The 21,232-nt window shown below is 40.7% G+C and overlaps 2 protein-coding genes across 2 annotated transcripts in view; both read right to left on the bottom strand.

The window, feature by feature from the left end:
• lamb4 (laminin, beta 4) overlaps positions 1 to 6,028 on the bottom strand; it is a gene marked incomplete at both ends in the record, with an annotated part of 72,138 nt that extends 66,110 nt beyond the window's left edge. Inside the window, 2 exons of the mRNA XM_079560011.1 lie at positions 4,230 to 4,396; positions 5,932 to 6,028. Coding sequence (XP_079416137.1) covers positions 4,230 to 4,396; positions 5,932 to 6,028 — 264 coding nt within the window. The remainder of the gene's footprint in view (positions 1 to 4,229; positions 4,397 to 5,931) is intronic.
• A 1,665-nt stretch (positions 6,029 to 7,693) lies between these two features.
• Positions 7,694 to 21,232, bottom strand: part of LOC306965536 (sodium channel protein type 4 subunit alpha B-like) — a gene marked incomplete at its 5' end in the record, with an annotated part of 98,794 nt that continues 85,255 nt past the window's right edge. Inside the window, one exon of the mRNA XM_079560010.1 lies at positions 7,694 to 7,714. The remainder of the gene's footprint in view (positions 7,715 to 21,232) is intronic.

The raw sequence follows: 21,232 nt of genomic DNA, 5'->3' as shown, positions 1-21,232 counted from the left end.
GTGGTACCGACCGAAAAGCTCCGGTAGGGGGCGGTATCGAAAAAAAGGTGTGAAAATAACAAAAAACAACAAAAAACAACAAAACTGAGACGAAAACAAGGATGAAAATGTGAAAAAAGTGAGAAAAAATGGACAAAAAACGGACAAAAATTTGACAAAAAATTGACAAAAAAGTGAAGAATTTGAGGAAAAAATGCAAATAATTTGACGAAAAAAGGACAAAAAATGGACAAAAAATGGACAAAAATTTGACAAAAAAGTGAGAAAAATTTGACGAAAAAATGCAATTAATTTGATGAAAAAATGGACAAAAAAGTGACAAAAAATTGACAAAAAAACGGACAAAAATTTGACAAAAAAGTGAGAAAAAAATTGACAAAAAATGGACGAAAAAGTGACAAAAAATGGACAAAAAAGTGAAGAATTTGAGAAAAAAATGACAAAAAAGTGACAAAAAATGTACAAAAAAGTGAGAAAAATTTGACGAAAAAATGCGATTAATTTGATGAAAAAGTGACGAAAAATGGACAAAAAAGTGAGAATTTGACAAAAAAAATCGAAAAATTTGACGAAAAAGAGATGACTGCCCAAAGGTGGTGGTTAAGAGGTTAAAAAGTCCAGGTGTAGCTATTTATCAGGGCGTAGCTTTAGTACAGCTAACCAAATAAGGTCCATAAGTCTACGTATGTGTTGTGTGGAGTGCCTCAAGGTTCCGTTTTGGGTCCTGTTTTATTTTTGTTGTATGTGATCTGTTTGGTGAAGATCAACCAAAGGTTCAGTGATGTTTCTTTCCCCCTTTGCTGACGATATTATCATCTTTTTCATCATGTTTTTGTTGCTATTTTGACACTTTATTCAAGAAGCTTTTAGATTTAGGTAAAGGTGGGGGTTAAGAGGTTAAAAAGTCCAGGTGTAGCTATTTATCTGGGCGTAGCTTTAGTACAGCAAACCAAATAAGGTCCATAACCCCGGGATTCCACATCATCCGCCCGTGCTCCAGCTCCACGAGGAGCACGCGCACAAAGCAGCGACTTTGAGAAATAAAACTCCCAATATAATAATAAACAGCTATTTATGAGCATGCGAGCTATACCGCGTTGAAGCATGAAGCCCGTGCCCCCCCCGCCCCCCCCTCATGCGCGAGGGGGAGAGAGGCAGGAAAAAAAGGTACGTGAAAGAAAGCAACAGAAGCTTAATGGGGTCGTGTGATTGTTTTTGTGATAACAAACTCCCCAGAGGGAATTATCGAGGTCACTTTGTGTGAAATAGTGTCATTTTCGTTAAAATAAAGTCCTCTCGGGGGGTATTTACTTTGAAAATACGGATATTGTTGTCGTTCTCTTTCCCGTTTGGTGCGTCTGAACTGTGGAGCTTGATCCGACCGGAGCTGACGCGGCGCAGACGGACCTGAAAATAGAGCTGATCCGTATTTTTATCGTGGAGAGGCGGAGAGGCGGAGAGGCGACGTAGGCCCCTCGGAGCGGAGTGGACGATGTGGAATGTGGAATCTGGGGGTCAGTCTACGTAGTTGTTGTGTGGAGTGCCTCAAGGTTCCGTTTTGGGTCCTGTCTTATTTTTGTTGTATGTGATCTGTTTGGGGAAGATCATCCAAAGGTTCAGTGATGTTTCTTTCCACCTTTGCTGATGATATTATCATCTTTTTCATCATGTTTTTGTTGCTATTTTGACACTTTTTTTTTCAAGAAGCTTTTAGATTTGGGTAAAGGTGGGGGTTAAGAGGTTAAAAAGTCCAGGTGCAGCTATTTATCTGGGCGTAGCTTTAGTACAGCTTACCAAAAAAGATCCGAGTCTGCAGATTTGTTGTGTGGAGTGCCTCAAGGTTCCATTTTGGGTCCTGTCTTATTTTTGCTGTATGTGATCCGTTTGGGGAAGATCATCCAAAGGTTGTTATGTTTCTTTCCACTTTTGATATCCAGCTTCACTGCTCCTTTAAGCCGTCTGAGATCTGGAGGCTAAACTCCCTGCTCTATTGTCTCGTGGAAATAAAACAATGGCTTAGCGATAACTCTCTGCAGCTCAGACAAAACAGAAATACTGATTATTTACCCTGATGATTCGATTCCAGGGATTAAACAGTACCTGGGTGACTCTGTCTGCTGAGCCTTAGAAACTGGGAGTTTTCTTTGACATTAGTGTATCACTGTGAGCAGTTGACGAGGAACTACTTCTTTCAACTAAAAACATCTAAGTTTAGGGATATGGTTTCACGAAATGATTTGGAGCTTATCATTCATGCTTTTGTGTCACATGTTTAGACTATTGTTAGTTTGTTTTCATGTCTGAACAAGAAGGAGCTTCTCGACTGCAATTAGTGCAAAACTCTGCAGCGCTAATAGGACTCACACACTCCCTAATCTAAAGCAACTGCATTGGCTGCCACTGTCCTATAGGATCAAGTTTAAAGCTCTGGTTCACTTTCAGAGCCCTGCATGATCAGGCTCCTTCATACATCAGTGATCTCCAGCCTTACTCCTCTGCGTGGGCCCTGAGGTCTTTGGATCAGAATCTGCTGACGGTTCCACGCAGTCGTTTTGGTACTAGAGGCGACCGATCCTTCCAGGCTGTTGCTTCTTTGGAACGATCTTCTGCCCACTTTGAGCTCAATTAACGCCTTCCAGAGCAAACTTAAGACCCATTTATTTGTTCAGACTTTTAATGAGCTACTCTTGGGCTTCTATGATTTTTTGTGTTATCTTGGCCTTTAATATTGTGTGTAATTTCTGATTTTTAAACTGTGTTGTGAAGCATTTTGAGGCTTTTACCTGTGAAAGGTGCTGTACAAACACAGATAACAAGTATTACAGTGTTCCAGCCAGGGTTTCCGTTAGCCGGCTGTAGCTTTTGGCCGGTTTGAAAAGCAAATGGCCAGTAAAAGTTATGTCCATCGGCCAAATTGGCCGACAGTAAAAAATATGGAGAGAGAATATAGAAAAATATATTAAACATGTCACCTAAGTCAGTGACTAACATAACAAAGTGTTTTCGAGACAGGCCTAAATATTAAAAAAGGTTCAATATTTCTATCAAAAAAGTTTAGATTTACGCCTTTAGCCCGTTTTACAAAGCGCAGTCGAAGCGCCATCATCGCTGTCTGGATATGTTACGCTTTTTCTTCGTGCTTCGTCACATTTTCCAAGAAAACGGCAAAACTGCAGGTACATTTACTTTTATATAAGTGTGTTAAGAACTCAGCAGCGAATACGTTTGATTAGGATATTCTTGAAACGCGCGTGTGTTAAGTCAGACTGACGCGCTGTCCCGCAGCGGCTCTTCCTGGGAGAGTGGCCGGGTTTAGAGGCGCTTCCCTCGGTCAGTCTGCGCAGACGCCTCGGCTCAGTTACCGGTGTTGGAGCCGCTCAGAGAGTGGCCGGGTTTGGAGGCGCTTCCCTCGGTCAGTCTGCGCAGACGCCTCGGCTCAGAGAGTAGCCGGGTTTGGAGGCGCTTCCCTCGGTCGGTCTGCGCAGACGCCTCGGCTCAGTTACCGGTGTTGGAGCCGCTCAGAGTGGCCGGGTTTGGAGGCGCTTCCCTCGGTCAGTCTGCGCAGACGCCTCGGCTCAGAGAGTGGCCGGGTTTAGAGACGCTTCCCCCGGTCAGTCTGCGCAGACGCCTCGGCTCAGTTACCGGTGTTGGAGCCGCTCTAAAGCGCAGCAGATCAGGGTCCGTTTTGAATCGCTCGAGACTGACTGTTGTGACTTTAGTGCTGTCGATTTGTCTCTCCACAATATTTCCGTGGTGAGGGATTTAGTCACTATTTTACACCTGAAGCCACGTAAAAGCGCGGAAGGGCATCTACAGCCCAGCCCTCGCTGAGCAGCTGGTCAGACCTGGATAAGGACAGCGTGAGGGTCGTAGATATCGGCTACTTTCTGTCTGAGTTAAAGTGCATATGAGTGGTGTATATCAGCGTGACACCTGCTGCTCCACCGTCTCCACGAGCACAACTTCATGTTTGGATTTTTGCTGTAGCTACATTTTTCTCACGTCAGTCTTTAATTAGAAATAGCCGTGTTTTGGGACAAACTAAAGCACTCGTGTAGCTCTGTCTAAATGTAGATTGTTATTGATATTAAGCCACGTTCATTATGTATATATTTTTAATGGCCGGTAATTCTTGCGAATGGCCGACAAGTCTAGCGGAACCTCTGGTTCCAGCTAACTTGCCATGGCAGGTGAACGGTAAAAAGTACTAAGCGTAAGGGGCGTGGTACCTCCAGATAGCCGATGATGCAGTAGTTCTGAGGCCCGTCCAGGCCGCAGGTGGAGGAGGCTGAGAGCTGAGCCGCCCGGCCCACCATCAGGTCCCCGATCTGGGGGTTACAGGAGCCGCCTGAGCACCCGTCGTCTGGAGCCTGGAGGCGGACGGCGCCCAACACACCTGCCACAAAGACGAGAAGGAAGGAGCAAGAAACTGTGAATGTAGAAAGTGCCAGGGTTGCTCGATTAATCACATCTTGTCTTCATGGGGCTTTATTATTAGACCTGATGTCTCTTTTTATGTCTCAATTGTTCAACAGAATATCAAATCACAGTTTGATCAGCCCTGTTTTATATTTTCCTGTTTCAGTAGAGTGCAGGTTATTCCATTTCCTGGATACGTAGGTCCTCAGGAGGAACCTTTCGAGAGCTGTTGCCACAAAGCTGAGAGCAGCCGCTGGGGAAGATTCAAAGATCTCTCAAAGATGGCTTAAAGGAACAGGCCAGCGTTTTTCCATACTGAGATATGTTCTTACCTGAGCTGTGACGAGTTCTTTAGGACCTGTCTGATCTTCAGTCACGTAAACACAGCGCAGACGGCGTTAGCATTTAGCCTCTCCCTCTCTCCTCTATAGCTCCAAAACAGGTCAAGATAGAAGCTACCAAGCTCTTCCACGTTTTCCCTATTTAAATATTGCCAAACTACTCCTGGTATTATTACGCCTTACAATATAGTTCCCCCTTTTATCCGCTTAGAAAATCCACATTGTTTAATTGTGTGTAATTATACTTTGTAGTGGAACACTTCACGTAACCATATTTAAATAGGGAAAACGTGGAAGAGCTTGGTAGCTTCTATCTTGACCTGTTTTGGAGCTATAGAGGAGAGAGGGAGAGGCTAAATGCTAACTCCGTCTGCGCTGTGTTTACGTGACTGAAGATCAGACAGGTCCTAAAGAACTCGTCACAGCTCAGGTAAGAACATATCTCAGTGTGGAAAAACGCCGGCCTGTTCCTTTAATGGGGTTAAGATCTGGACTCTGTGGTGGCCGATCCATCTCGTGCTCCCTGACCCACTCTTTCACAATCCTGGCCTTGTCATATTGGAATATACCTGTGCCACCAGGGAAGATGAAATACAATGATGGAATAACCGGGTCTTTCAGGATGTTCAGGTCGTCAGCTGTTCTCATTCTTTGGGCACATGTTGCTGAACTTAGACCTGACCGACTGCAGCGACCCCAGATCAGAACAACCAGAAAGGTCAAGCTCTGCCTGATCCGTCCAACCTCGAAGCTAAGCAGGTGTTTGGATGGGATGTCCGGATCTACAGTAAATGACGGGTTGTGGACTATCGGGTGGACATTTTTTCAGAATAACTCAGATGCTCAAGTCATCAAATCCGGAGACTATAGCGGAGGTTACAGCTATGTATCATCATTGGAAATTGTTGAAGCTGTTTAGCATTGAAGTCGTTTCACCTCTCAAAAGGCTTCTTCAGCTTTCCTTTCTATAGATTAGAAATATCAAAAGAAACCTGAACGAACATTGAACTTGAGCGATAAGATCATCCCTGATAGATTCGCCAACAGAGTGTAAATAATTCCCGTCTGTTCTCACCAGATATGATCTTGTAAAAACACAAGCCGAGGAAATTAGGAAAGCGATACGGATCTTGCAGCAACACATTAATCTCGCAGAAAAGGTTGAACTTACTCATGAAGAGGAGGATGAAGACCATGCTGAAGGCCCCGGTCCCTCCTGGATCCAAAGTCTGGCCTGGAGCCGCCGTCTGTGCAGAAGACAGAGACATGTTTTCCTTTCCGCAGTGGGATTATCCTGGACCTGTGGCTCCGGCCCAAACTAAACCTGTCCAGATCCGCCCCGCCCGCCGGATCTGCAGCATCAGCCGTACCTCGCCACATTAAACGCTTTATCTTGTCTGGAAGGCACCGCACGCCGCTGACAGGTGACTGCGGCTCCTGGCAGCAGCTCTGGGTTTGACTCCGCACAAGGAATTTCCCTCCAGCGCCTTCAATAACCCACTTATTCACACGTACAGAGAAGGAGCTGAAAATATGCAAGAGGAACCTGCGAGTGACCCGTCTGTGGGACTTTACCCAAGGGCACAGAAGGTGATTGGTCTATTTCGATCAGCAGAATAATGCCAGAACTATTACTGTGTTCTAGAAAACAGGAGCAACCAAACAGAGGAATGCATCCAACAGGAAAGAAGAACACAACTTAGAATTCATTATTTTAGAGTTGAGTTTTAGCTGAAATGCTGATGTGGGACTTTGGGCAGGGTTAGTGCTAGATGTTCTGCTCCGGAGGGACAGTCTGCTGCGAAAACGTGAGATATCATGACACAAATTAAGGTTAGGGCCAGGGACATGGTTAACCTCTTAACTCCCGCCTGAACCGAGAGGATCTTTTTCATCACGTCATCAGATTTTTTTCCCAACATTTTTTTGTTGAGTATTCAACTCATTTTTGTCATCCTTTTTTATCACATTTTTGTAAAAAAAAATTGTCACATTTTTGTCCTTTTTTCGTCAATTTTTTTTGTCACATTTTTGTCACTTTTTTATCACATTTTTGACGTTTTTATGTCACATTTTATCACATTTTAGTCATTTTTTCGTCAATTTTTAATCAATTTTTTGTCACATTTCTGTCATTTTTTTGTAATTTTTTTAATCAATTTTTTTGTCACATTTTTGTAATTTTTTCGTCAATTTAATGTCAGTTTCTTGTGACATTTTGCCACTTTTTCATCAATTTTTCGTCACTTTTTTGTCACATTTCCATCATTGTTTTCGTCTCAGTTTTGTTGCTATTTTCACACCTTTTTTCCCAGAAGCTTTTGGATTGGGGTAAAGCCAAACTGGAGAAAATGTGCTCGGTTCAGGCGGGAGTTAAGGGGTTAACTTTAAGGATTAGGGTTATTTGTATTTTTAGACAAACCAACTCATAGATCTATACAAAATCACAGCAGACCGTCCCTCCGGAGCAGACGATCTAGCACTAACCTTTGGGCAGAGGGAGAATGTAACGAGTCGCCCCATATTGCGGCTGCAGCGCCACCGCCAGCATAAGCCGTGTCCGAATACCTGGCAGATTCACGCTCGCCGCAGTTTTATGAATTTAACAATGATCACTGTCTGAGGCATTTTCCCAAATCTGCAAAGCGAAAGCTCAGTGGAAGGAAACAAACTGAGGACAATGTTCCTGATAAAGACGGTTCATCTTCGTTTCTGACGCTATAAATAGTTCATGTAAAACCCTCGAAACATCAACAACACATCGTTAGAGTTCCTTTACTTTTATATAATAAGCACTGTTAGACTTTTTTGAAACCATTTCATTTCAGGACTATCAATGCAATCTGAACATATTAACACACATTAAAAAAAATACCGCGATAAAACCGAAAACCGAGATAATTTTGGTCACAATAACCGTGAGGTAAAATGTTCATACCGTGACAGCCCTACATAGCACCAGTCTATATCTCACTACAATGATGACAAACCTTCTGTTGGTCTGTAAATGCAGTAAATTAGAATAACTGCCTTGTATAAAATGTCTCTCTCAAAATGGCTGCAGTGAATGTCTTGAAATAGGCCTCTGTCTCTTTAACCTCTTAACTCCAGGTCAGCTTTACCCAAATCCTGTAAGGCCAGTGTGACGCCTCATTTGAAAGCTAAGATCTACAAAACTCATCTGAATGGATCTTTTTCCTCACGTCATCAGATTTTTTTTCCATCGTTTTTTGGGGGGGTTTCAACTCATTTTTGTGATTTTTTTTGTCAAAAAGTAAAAAAAATTGTCATTTTTTTGTCAATTTTTTGTCATTTTTTTTGTCATTTTTTTGTCACATTTTTGTCAGTTTTTGTTAATTTTTTTGTCATTTTTTGTCGATTTTTTGTCATTTTTTTGTAAAAATTTTTGTTCATTTTTTGTCATTTTTTTGTCAATTTTTTGTCAATTTTTTGTCATTTTTTTGTCACATTTTTGTCACATTTTTGTCAGTTTTTGTCATCTTTTGTCAAGTTTTCTCTAAGTTTTCTCACTTTTTTGTCACATCTTCATTATTGTTTTCGTCTCAGTTTTGTCGCTATTTTCTCACCTTTTTTCCAGAAGCTTTTGGATTGGGGTAAAGCCAAACTAGAGAAAATGTGCTCGGTTCTGGCGGGAGTTAAGGGGTTAAAGAGGGGGTGTTCTGCTTTTTTCAGTCCCACAGCACCAGTCTATATCTCACTACAACGATGACAAACCTTCTGTCGGTCTGTAAATGCAGTAAATTAGAATAACTGCCTTGTATAAAATGTCTCTCTCAAAATGGCTGTAGTGAATGTCTTGAAATAGGCCTCTGTCTCTTTAAGAACCTCTGAGCCTTTAGACACGCCCCCTCCACACGCTGTCTGTGGCATCAGTGGGGAGGGGGTTCTGCTGAGGAGCAGTGGTTGGTTACTCGGCTGGTGACCAAAGCTCGGAGGCGTCTCCAGGAGGTGGGGGCGTTCCTAGGAGGACTCAGGCAAACCTATCCCTAAAATGGCCGCCATCAGAGTTTTTACAGATTACTCAGAAATACGTGAATGTGCCAAGGCAACACTTCAGCCATGTTTTTAATGAGGGAGTGACAGAATAACATAATGGAAAGCTTGAATAAGGAATAAATCCATAATCAGTAGGAGGATTCTGCTCATACGGAGGGAGGAAGAGGAGAAAACCCACAGTGCAGCAACACAGAGAGCAGAAATTAAACTCAAATGAAAGAACCATGGAAGCCTGTTGAAACAGAGCAGCGAGCGCTCACAGGAGGGAAATGTCAGAGTGATTTGGCATCGGTTCAAGTGAAGACTCACAAACAATTAGACACATTCCCCTCAAAGTTCAGGCTCTGCTCCAGGCGGCGCTTCTCCTCCTCCTCCCGGTGTCGTAAAAGTACAGATCTGCCAACGACGTGGAAAAAATCACACGGCGCCCGGAGCCACGAGAGGATTTTTATGATAAATGTATGTCCTGTAGGGATTTTATACTCACTACTGCCACCTCAGGTCAGACGTGTAACTGCAGCTTCTATATTAAGCTGGAGGATTGGGCTCATTCTACATATTAGGCCAGTACTGAAAGGTGACTTAAAAAGTACTCTCTATGAACAGCAGGTGGTGCTATGCAGATGTCTCGTCAATGCCACTGACTCAAAACAAGAAAGAAGGTTTGACCCCGACGTGTTGCCGTATATGAGCTGAATTTGTACTTTCTGCCTTTAATAATTTGACTGAGTAACCTTTACTTGTATTGCACACTGAGAAAAATAAAACATTGGCTTAATCTGAAAATGTATAGAAATCATTTACATCTGCATTTTACTAGTTGTTCATAATGATATATATTCATTAGTCCAACTATAAATGTTTCATCTGTAACTGTGAACATTTTAAATTGGTTCAACAAAAAAATGTTCGTGACTTGAATGTTCAAAGGTTCATTGAGTCAATTTAAAACTCTTCATTAGCAGATATGAGACAATTTAAATTGTTCATTGAACCAATGTACTTTTAGCCCTTGTGTTGCCTTCGCGGGTCATTTTGACCCACTGTCATGTTCCGGGCATTTGGAAGCTTTTGGACTGGGGTAAAGCTGGAGAAAATGCTCTGGGTTAAGGCGGGGGGTCAGAGGTTCACATATGTATTTGTGGAAGTGTCACATTTACGCTGACCAGAGTCCAGGGCTGTTTTTCAGTCCCAGTCCGCCCCTGGCCACATGTGCATCCGGATCCTTCGCTCACACTCTGGTCTTATCTCTGTACATGACAGATACCGGTTTCCCTGCTTTGGTAAAGTCATTGTTGTGGAGTGAAAGCGGCGCCGCCTCCCTGTACGTATATGACACACATTCAGGCGGATTCAGTTACACCTGATTGTTCTGCTGATTGTTTTTAAATGCCTAAATTCGCTGGCACCTCAGTATCTGTGAGAACTGCTGCAGCTCTACTGTCCTTCCAGAGCTCTGAGGTCTGCTGACCAGCTTCTTTTGTCTGTTCCTAAATCCAAGCGTGTGTCCAGAGGTGACCGAGCTTTCTCAGTGGCGGCCCCTAAACTTTGGAGCAGCCTTACTCTACATGTGCGCTCGGCTCAGTCTGTAGAGGAGTTTAAAACCAAATTAAAAACTCATCTTTTTGCCTTGGCCTTCGGTTCCATGTAGACCAGATACAGTTTGTGCCTTTATATATTACCTGTGTTTAACTTTTATTGTGTTTATTGTACATATTGTTACTGTTCTTGTACAGCACTTTGGTCGACAATGGTTGTTTTTAAATGTGCTTTATAAATAAAATTGACATTGACATTGACACCGGCCGCGGTTCCCAGGGACCTGCCGGCGACGATCTGCTCAAACTCAGCAGGTCATCGGGAGCGTTTCAGGACGAAGCTCTAACGCATCTTCACACCTTGAGCTACGTCTGTGCTCAGGAGTAACTATAGCCTGTTGTGCATCTTTAGGTGTTGATGATGGAGGAAACTGGAGCAGACAGAACATGGGGGAGTGTGGTTTAGCATTTAGCTGAGAGGCCACTTTTACACGCTAAGTCAAAGTGTCAAACGATCTTTTCATTCATTCATTATTTGTAACTAGGCTTCACCAAAAGTCTGGTCGATGAGATGAAGATCTGGATCTTTCACCGGGAAGTCGTGACTGGCCGTCTCCGCAAAGTCTCCACAACTCGGACTGATTGTGCACAAACCAAAGCGCCTGGAGACAGGGCCGTGGGAAGATGTTTTGGCTAGAGGGTGCTGAGAGACAAAACAAAAATGGACAAAAAATGACCAAAAAATGACCAGAAAATGACAAAAAAACGACAAAAAATGACAAAAAATGACAAAAAATGACAAAAAATGGACAAAAAACGTCAAAAAACGACAAAAAAACGACAAAAAATGACAAAAAAACGTTAAAAAAACGACAAAAAAAACGCCAAAAAAATATGACAAAAAATGACAAAAAACGACAAAAAATGACAGAAAATGGCAAAAAAAACGACAAAAAATGACAAAAAAACGACAAAAAATGACAAAAAATTGACAAAAAATGACAAAAAATGACAAAAAATGACAAAAAAAAGAAAAAAATGGACATAAAATGACAAAAATGACAAAAAAATACTGATAAAAAATGGACAAAAAATGACAAAAAATGTTTCTGACTTGTTTCGATACGTTTCGTCCTTATTTCAGGTCATTTTCTTTGCCAATGGGGAAAGAAAATTGGTCTTGTCTCATTGGCAATTTTACTTTCTTATTTCAAGCGAGATTTACCCTAGAACTGGTCTGAAATGTCCTCAAACAAGCAAAGTAAACTCGGTCCGATCAGGAAAAGTGTCTAAATGAGTGAAAACCGCTCAAAACAAGAAACATTTCCTCAATTCAACTCATTTAAGCCGATGCTTGATACGTCTCCGGGACATCCCCTGGAGATAAGGCGAGTCTCCAGGTCGTCTCGGCGAAAACTAAGAGGTTAGATTTCGAGAGGTCTACGCGGTCTCAAGCTGCTGTGTCGCAAATACTATTTATTGTCCTCGACCTGTGAAACGTTTCTGTGACGTCCCTGAAATGTCTCCGAGACCTCAGAGACTCCGTGTGACTATGAGATCTCCTCGGTATCTGACAGGTCTCGGAGACATTTCAGGGACATCATGTTATTCTGTCACTCCCTCATTAAAAACATGGCTGAAGTGTTGCCTTGGCACATTCACGTATTTCTGAGTAATCTGTAAAAACTCTGATGGCGGCCATTTTAGGGATAGGTTTGCCTGAGTCCTCCTAGGAACGCCCCCACCTCCTGGAGACGCCCCCGAGCTTTGGTCACCAGCCGAGTAACCAACCACTGCTCCTCAGCAGAACCCCCTCCCCACTGATGCCACAGACAGCGTGTGGAGGGGCGTGTCTAAAGGCTCAGAGGTTCTTAACCCCTTAACTCCCACCAGAACCGAGCACATTTTCTCTAGTTTGGCTTTACCCCAATCCAAAAGCTTCTGGGAAAAAGGTGAGAAAATAGCAACAAAACTGAGACGAAAACAATGATGAAGATGTGACAAAAAATGACAAAAAACTGACGAAAAATTGACAAAAACTGACAAAAAATCACCAAAAAAATTGACAAAAAATTGACAAAAAAATTGACAAAAAACGACAAAAATTTGACAAAATATTGACCAAAAATTGACAAAAAAATAGACAAAAAAATGACAAAAACTGACAAAAAATTGACAAAAACTGACAAAAAACTGACAAAAAAGGACAAAAAACTGACAAAAAATTGACAAAAAACTGACAAAAAATCACCAAAAAAAATGACAAAAAATTGACCTAAAAATGACAAAAAAAACCGACTAAAAATTGACAAAAAAATGACAAAAATTTAACAAAAACTGACAAAAAATTGAAAAAAAAAAAGACAAAAAAATCGACTAAAAATTGACAAAAAATTACCAAAAAAATGATGAAAAATGATGAAAAATGTACATAAAATGGACGAAAAAATTATGAAAAAAATGATGAACATGTGACATAAAGTGACAAAAAATTTACTATTTGACAAAAAAAAGGATTAGTTGAAACCCCCCAAAAAACGAGGGAAAAAAAATCTGATGACGTGAGGAAAAAGATCCATTTAGATGAGTTTTGTAGGTCTTAGCTTTAAAATGAGGCGTTACACTGGCCTTACAGGATTTGGGTAAAGAACGGCAATGGGACTAGCTTAACTTTCTGTACATACAATGCATTTCTGTGGCCTGAACCGCTCAGCTCTTGTTTATTCTAATTCAGGCCTTCACAAACATACAGCTGTGGGCTATCTTTGCTAATTACATAACCGTCAGCGCCGCCACATTCAGAGCCTCGGGGTTGTCGCCTCACGAGTGGAAAACGCGAGCGGATCAAAGCGACTGCACAGACACGTTTTCACTCGGAGACAGAAAATGAGAGAGATGGATTCATATTTATGACTGCATACTGCCAGAGTTTATATTTATGACTGCCAGAGTTTAATGTACTCATAATGATATAGGAAAACAAACTGCCATTTACTGCAATTTGAAAGGCGCAAACTTTGCTTTAAATCAGCGAGTTTGCCCCTTTATAATTTCCTAATCTAGGCACTGAAGATCTCATCGGGTTAAAGGCACACTGTGGAACATTCCAAGCAGGGGCGGACTGGCCTCTCACTTTACAGTTACCCCCGGGCGAAACCGAGCTTTACCCAAATCTAAAAGCTTCACCTCTTAACTCCCGCCTGAACCGAGAGGATCTTTTTCCTCACGTCAGCACATTTTTTTCCCATCATTTTTTTGTTGGGTATTCAACTCATTTTTGTAACTCACTTTTAGAGCAACACTGTAACGTCTCATTTTTTTGTTGCTTTTTCATGACTTTTTCGTGGCTTTTTGTCGATTTTCCGTTGTGTTTTCGTCTCTTGTTTTTCATGTTATTGTTGTTTTTTCATCGCTTTTTTCATTGCTTTGTTGTCACATTTTGTCGTCACATTTTGTTGTGTTTTTGGTCAATTTTTGGTCAATTTTTTGTCAATGTTTTGTCAAATTTTTGTCAAATTTCTGTCATTTTTTGGTTAAATTTTAATACTTTTTTGTCATTTTTTGGTCATTTTTTTTCAAATTTTTGTCATTTTTTGGTCAAATTTTAATCAATTTTTTGTCATTTTTTTGGTCAATTTTTTATCACATTTTTATCACATTTTTGTATTTTTTTTGTTTTGTTTTTTGTCTTTTTTTTGTCATTTTTTGTAATTTTTTGTCAAATTTTTATCCAATTTTTGTCACATTTTTATTTTTAAAAAAAATGTCATTTTTTTGTCATTTTCGTCACTTTTTCATACATTTTTCGTCACTTTTTTGTTACATTTCCACCATTGTTTTCATCTCAGTTCTGTCACTATTTTCACAGCTTTTCACAGGATCTTTTTCCTCACGTCATCACATTTTTTTCCCATCATTTTTTTGTTGGGTATTCAACTCATTTTTGTAACTCACTTTTAGAGCAACACCGTAACGTCTCATTTTTTAGTTGCTTTTTCATGACTTTTTCGTGGCTTTTTGTCGAGTTTTCGTTGTGTTTTCGTCTCTTGTTTTTCATGTTATTGTTGTTTTTTCATCGCTTTTTTCATTGCTTTGTCGTCACGTTTTCGTCACATTTTGTTGTGTTTTTGGTCAATTTTTGGTCAAATTTTTTTCAAATTTTTGTCATTTTTTTGTAATTTTTTTGTCAAATTTTAATCAATTTTTTGTCATTTTTTGGTCAAATTTTGGTCAAATTTTTGTCATTTTTTGTCATTTTTTGGTCAAATTTTAATCAATTTTTTGGTCAATTTTTTGATCAAATTTTTGTCACATTTTTGTATTTTTTTTGTTTTTTGTCATTTTTTGTCAAATTTTTATCCAATTTTTGTCACATTTTTGTACAAAAAAAATGTAATTTTTTTGTCATTTTCGTCACTTTTTCATAAATTTTTCGTCACTTTTTTGTTACATTTCCACCATTGTTTTCGTCTCAGTTCTGTCACTATTTTCACAGCTTTTCACAGGATCTTTTTCCTCACGTCATCACATTTTTTTCCCATCATTTTTTTGCTGGATATTCAACTCATTTTTGTAACTCTTTTTTTTGTTGTCACATTTTTGTCCTTTTTTTTGTCTTTTTTTGTCATTTCTTTTGTCATTTTTGTGACATTTTTGGCACTTTTTCATAAATTTTTCGTCACTTTTTTGTCAAATTTCCATCATTGTTTTTGTCGCAGTTTTGTTGCTTTTTTCACAGCTTTTTCCCAGAAGCTTTTGGATTGGGGTAAAGCCAAACTGGAGAAAATGTGCTCGGTTCAGGTGGGAGTTAAGGGGTTAAAAGAAAAGCATCCGAAAAACAAAAATGCGCTGGAAAAGCAAGAAAAAAGTGACAAAAAAAGTGACAAAAACACAACAAAATGCGACGAAAACGTGACGACAAAGCGATGAAAAAAAAACAACATGAAAAAAAAAACTCGAAAAACAAGAGACGAAAACACAACGAAAAAGTGAGAAAAAAGTCACGAAAACAGGCCAAAAAGCCACAAAAAAGTAATGAAAAAGCAACAAAAAAATGAGGCGTTACAGTGTTGCTCTCCAGTCAAGAAGCTTTTAGATTTGGGCAAAGCCGAACTGGAGAAAATGCTCTGGGTTAAGGCGGGGGGTCAGAGGTTCACATGTGTATTTGTGGAAGTGTCACATTTACGCTAATTTGGGCCAGGCCTACAAAAGTGATTGAAACTTTTTGTTTCTTTGTCGCCACATTTTTGTCACATATTCTGTTGTTTTTTCATCACTTTTTTGTGGGTTTTTGGAGAGTTTTTGTCACTCTTTTGCCACTTTTTTTTTTTTTTTCTCATTTCAGTCCTGGTTTTGTTTCGTTTCATTTTGGTTGTGTTTTTGTTGGTTTTTCGTCGCTTTTTTGTTGCTTTGTTGTTGCTTTTCCGGGTACTTTTTGTTCCGTTTTCATCCTCGTTGTCGTCGATATTCTAATGCTTCTCTTTAAAACTTTTATATTTGGGTAAAGCTTGGTTAACCTCTTAACTCCCGCCTGAACTGAAGGATCTTTTTCCTCACGTCATCACATTTTTTCCCCATCATTTTTTTCAATATATTCAATAAGATATTCAACTCATTTTTGTAACTTTTTTGTCATTTTGTCATTTTTTGTCAAATTTTTTGTTATTTTTTTGTCATTTTTTTGTCATTTTTTTTGTTATTTTTTTGTCAATTTTTTGTCATTTTTTGTCATTTTTTGGTCATTTTTTTCACATTTTTGTCTTTTCTAGATTCTAGCTTTCAAATGAGGCGTCACAGTGTTGCTCTCCAGTCAAGAAGCTTTTAGATTTGGGCAAAGCCGAACTGTAGAAAATGCTCTGGGTTAAGGCGGGGGGTCAGAGGTTCACATGTGTATTTGTGGAAGTGTCACATTTACGCTGATTTAGGCCAGGCTGACCAGAGTCCAGGGCTGGTTTTCAGTCCCAGTCCGGCCCTGATTCCAAGGTATAAATGCTGCTTTTCCACTGGCAAAGACCCGGCACAAACTACAACTCATGCCTGTCAAGTTTTGGATTTGAAAATGTCCTGTCACCACAACCAAGCCCCAAGATGGACTCATGAGACCTAAACCCACGGAGGCTCCGACTGTGACGGATAGAAATACACAGAAGAGCCAGGAAACGGAGCATTTATGTGTAAAAAGACTCTGTGTCTTCCTAGTAAGTTTCAATTCTTCTTAAAGGAACAGGCCACCGTTTTTCCACACTGAGATATGTTCTTACCTGAGCTTAGACGAGTTGATGTGTACCTGTCTGGTCTTTGTGTGTGCCCTCAGTCACTCAAAACAACCAAAGATGTCGTTAGCATTTGGCCTCTCCCAGTGTATTCCTATGGCTCCAAACGGGGGTGAAGTTAGAAGCGACCGAGCTCTTCCACAGGCACAAAGACTGGACAGGTACAGATCAACTCGTCTAAGCTCAGGTAAGAACATGTCTCAGTGTGGAAGAACGGTGGCCTGATATTACTAAATTAAAGGGATATTTCAGGATGTTTGACATAGGGCCTCATTTCCTCGTTATCCAGAGTGTTGCTGATTTCTGGAAATATTTTTTTTGTAATTCAAGCAGTTCTTATGTTTGAACAGTTTTCGTGGTGCTAGGCTAATGCTAGGCTAGTGCATGTCTATGGTATCAGCTAGCCTGCATTAAAAACAGTGTGACCCGCTCCACAGAGCTAGAGATTAGATCGGGCCCAAAAAATCAAGCCCGACCCGACCCGAGCCCGCGGTTATAAAGCCCGACCTGACCCGACCCGAGCAATTAACGTGAATTGTCAGCCCGAACCCGAAACAAACCCGATGTAAATAATGATTTATTTAAGGCTCAGATAGGTGCATCTGCACAGCAGCACCATGTTTGCGAGGTACGCGGCTACGCGCACGGCATACGTGCACGCAGCAGTAGCGCACATACCTGGGGGGGCAGAGACGTACGCGGCGCGGAGCAGCCAGCGCCGCAGCTCAATGTGTCTGTCTCCTCTTTTCCGTATCTCTCTCTCCTCCTCCTTGATGTTTCATAAACATCGCGCTCTACAAAAGCTACTTTTACGCAGTAACAGGAACCAAACTGCTGATTTATCCACTGTTAATGAAACGCTGTCCTGAGAGAAAGAGCTTAGAGTGATGTTCTCTGTGTGGCGCCGGTATCACAGCCTGACCATGCTGCGCCCGCCCCCCCCCCCCCGCACCTGCACCACCTCCCTCCCGGACTCCTCTATTTTATATTGCATATTGCCACATTTTGTATCCAATAGACTCCGCCTAGATAGATTTTTATTAGAGATTATAATGCCATTAATTAAAAAAAAAAATTTAAAAAAAAAACTTGAGCCCGACCCGACCCGAGCCCGACTCTCATGCGGGAAATCTCGGCCCGGCCCGGCCCGAATGTCGGGTCGGGCTCGGGCCAAAAATCTAACCTCTACACAGAGCACCTGAGGCAAATCACTGATAACACCAGACTAACCATATACATGTCTGTGTCCATAGAGTCATTTTAACCATTTTGCATTTAACCCCTTAACTCCCACCTGAACCAAGCACATTTTCTCCAGCTTTACCCCAATCCAAAAGCTTCTGGAAAAAAGGTGTGAAAATAGCGACAAAACTGAGACGAAAACAAGGATGAAAATGTGAAAAAAGTGTGAAACAAACTGACGAAAAAATGACAAAAAAAATTGGGAGGAAAAAACGAAATATTTGACGAAAAAGTGACAAAAAAGTCACGAAAATTTGACAGAAACGAGACGACTGCCCGACAAAAAAGTGCTGAAAAAAAATCTGATGACGTGAGGAAAAAGATCAATTTAGTTTTGTAGGTCTTTCAAATGAGGTGTTACACTGGCCTACAGGATTTGGGTAAAGCTGAACTGGAGAAAATGCTCTCGGTTCAGGCGGGAGTGAAGAGGTTAAAATACCTTATATTTGAGCAGCATCAGCTTCGTGGTTGTCTAAGCTACACGGCGGCAGAGTGATCTGCTAGAAAATAGTCCCTCAGAATGCGCTCATTCATGTGATGCAGGTCAGTTATATTCCAAACATGACTCTATGGACACAGACATTTATAGGGCAGCGGTTAGTGCCTCCGCTTCACAGCTAGAAGGTCCCGGGTTTGATTCCCACCAGGACGGGGCCTTACTGTGTGGAGTTTGCATGGTATTCTGGTTTCCCCTTCCACTTAAAACATGTACAATAGGTGAATTCTCCAGCCAGGTGATTCTGACCACCAGCCTGGACGGGTCCACTGCTCCTTAGGGGTCGCCCCAGCGGCATAGAAGGATGGGTTAAAGGCAGAGGACACATTTCCCTACGGGGACAATAATGTAAACAAACAAACAAACATGGTTAGTCTGGTGTTATCAGTGATTTGCCTCAGGTGCTCTGTGGAGCGGGTCACACTGTTTTTAATGCAGGCTAGCTGATACCATAGACATGCGCTAGCCTTGCACTAGCCTAGCGCCACGAAACTCTTCAAACATAAGAACTGCATGAATTACACACAAAAAATATCTCCAGAAATCAGCAACACTCTGGATAACGAGGAAATGAGGCCCTATGTCAAACATCCTGAAACATCCCTTTAAGGTTGACAATTATAGACAAAACTTAACCCACGAATGGGGTCAATTCTCTTGTTTTTGACGTTCAGTAACTATTTATTGCAGTAAAATATTTAAAAAAAGGAAGAAATACTTATTTCAGATCAAGGAGCTTTACTTTAAAGGCACACTGCGTAACATTTTGGACTGTGCTCTTCATGACCAGCTCGAGACAGAACATGTTTTAATGGATTTGAACGAGAATCTCAAACTCTGCTGACTTTACTCACAGAGACGAACCCCCTCCCGGTCATGTTCCGGGCATGTCTGAGGAGAGCTGAGCCGCTCACAGCAAAGGCACATGTTTGGACATTTATGTGGTATTTTTCAATGATAAAAATATCTGACGTAAAGTAAATGCTTATATTTCAATTGTATTAGTTGGGTAAAATTCTACGCGGTGTGGCTTTAAGTGTGACTCCTGTGGGACGTTCTGGTGAGGAGCTGTGGAAAGAAATGGGACAACCAGCCCCGATCTCCCCAACAAAAATCATTTAAGATACACTAAACCTGTACTAAGCAGAGGTGGGTGTACACACTTTAGCAAAAAAACAAAAAAAAGTCATATATACGATTCAGTCATGACATAAATGATGAAAAACAGAAGGAAATTATGCAAAAATCCAAGTATTGCCAAAGATATTCAAATATATTTCCCAAAAAAAAAATCCTATTGTATGTATCAAGAAAGACTAACTATTGTTTTTACTCAAGTAAGAGTACAGATACTTCAGTGTAGTATTACTCAAGCAAAAAATTGACATAAAAAAATTGACAAAAAATGGACAAAAAAATAACAAAAAATTGACAAAAAATGACCAAAAAAATGACAAAAAATGGACAAAAAATGGACAAAAAAGAAGAAAAAAGACAAAAAATGGACAAAAAAATAACAAAAAAAAGACAAGAAAATACAAAAAAATACAAAAAAAATGACAAAAAAATGACAAAAAAATAACAAAAAAATGACAAAAATTGACAAAAAAACAAAACAAAAAAAGACAAAAAAAGACAAAAAAATGACCAAAAAAATGACAAAAAATTGACCAAAAAATGACAAAAAATGACAAAAAAATGACAAAAAATGACACAAAATGGACAAAAAATAACAAAAAAAATACAAAAAATTGACAAAAAATAGACCAAAAATTACTAAAAAAAACGACAAAAAAATAACTTTAAAATTGACAAAAAATGACCAAGGGAGAGAGGGAGAAGCAAAACGTACCATATTGTAAAACCACTCTCACAAGTACAATTACTTCAAAAAGTTACTCAAGTAAATGTGCAAAACTGAGTACTACCCGCCTCTGATACTGAGACACAGGAGACGGGGACATTTTGTTGCTTGCAAAGAATATTATACCTGCCTTCGTGATTTTCTAACCTCTTCTTTGGATCTTGTCATGTATAAAAGCTGCAAACCCTGCAGTTTCAGTTCTACAAACATGATCTAAAATGATACACTTAAATTGCTTTTAGCTTTCTTCAAAACTGTGCAGCTCTGGCTCAGTTAATCCCAGTCACCGTTAAACAGACGCTTCCACCAGCAAATCATCTTACTGTAATAATGTGATTCCAGATGTTGCGTTTAATAAATGGTTACCCACAGCTGCTGATGCTTCGTAGGCGTCTGTGGCGCTTTAGCGTGACTCAATAGTAGGATCTGAAAGTCATGGCGTGTGTGGGAGATACTGTATATTTGAAGAGGAGTGAAGAAGGACGTACCTGCTGCAGCTGCCGGAGCGGAGTGGGCAGGTAACAGCACACCTGAGATTAACACCGAGGCCCCGGGCGCTGAGGGAGGGGGGGAGGGGGGGGAGGGAGAGAGGGAGAGGGGAGAGAGAGGGAGGGGCGAAAGTGAGAGAAAGAAAGGGGGAGATAGAGGGAACAGGGAGTAATAGAGAGGGAGAAAGAGTGAGAGAAAGGAGGAAAGAAGGTGAGAGGGGAGGGAGGGGCAGAGAGAGAGAGTTAGAGAAAGAGAGACGGGAATAGAGAGGGGGGGGGGGAGCCATGGAGAGAGGGAGAAAGAGAAAAAGGGGGAGAGAGCAGAACATAATTGTATTGATGCTCCTACAGTTCACAACAATAACACTGAAAGCTCATGTGACGCTGTGGGGGCCATGAGGCTGAAATCACCCAGAGCTCATCCACACCTGGGAAACATAATGAGAGGAAAATAAAATACAATAAAATACAATAAAATACAATAAAATACTGAGTCACTGACTTTGTGTATCCTCTCCTGCTTCTTTTTAACTCTCTACAATATTGTCCGGTTAT

This window comes from Gobius niger, assembly GCF_951799975.1.
Source record: "Gobius niger genome assembly, chromosome: 7".
Lineage (NCBI taxonomy): Eukaryota > Metazoa > Chordata > Actinopteri > Gobiiformes > Gobiidae > Gobius > Gobius niger.
The sequence above is the reverse complement of the archived record's forward strand: the minus strand, read 5'-3'. Positions and strand labels throughout refer to the sequence as shown.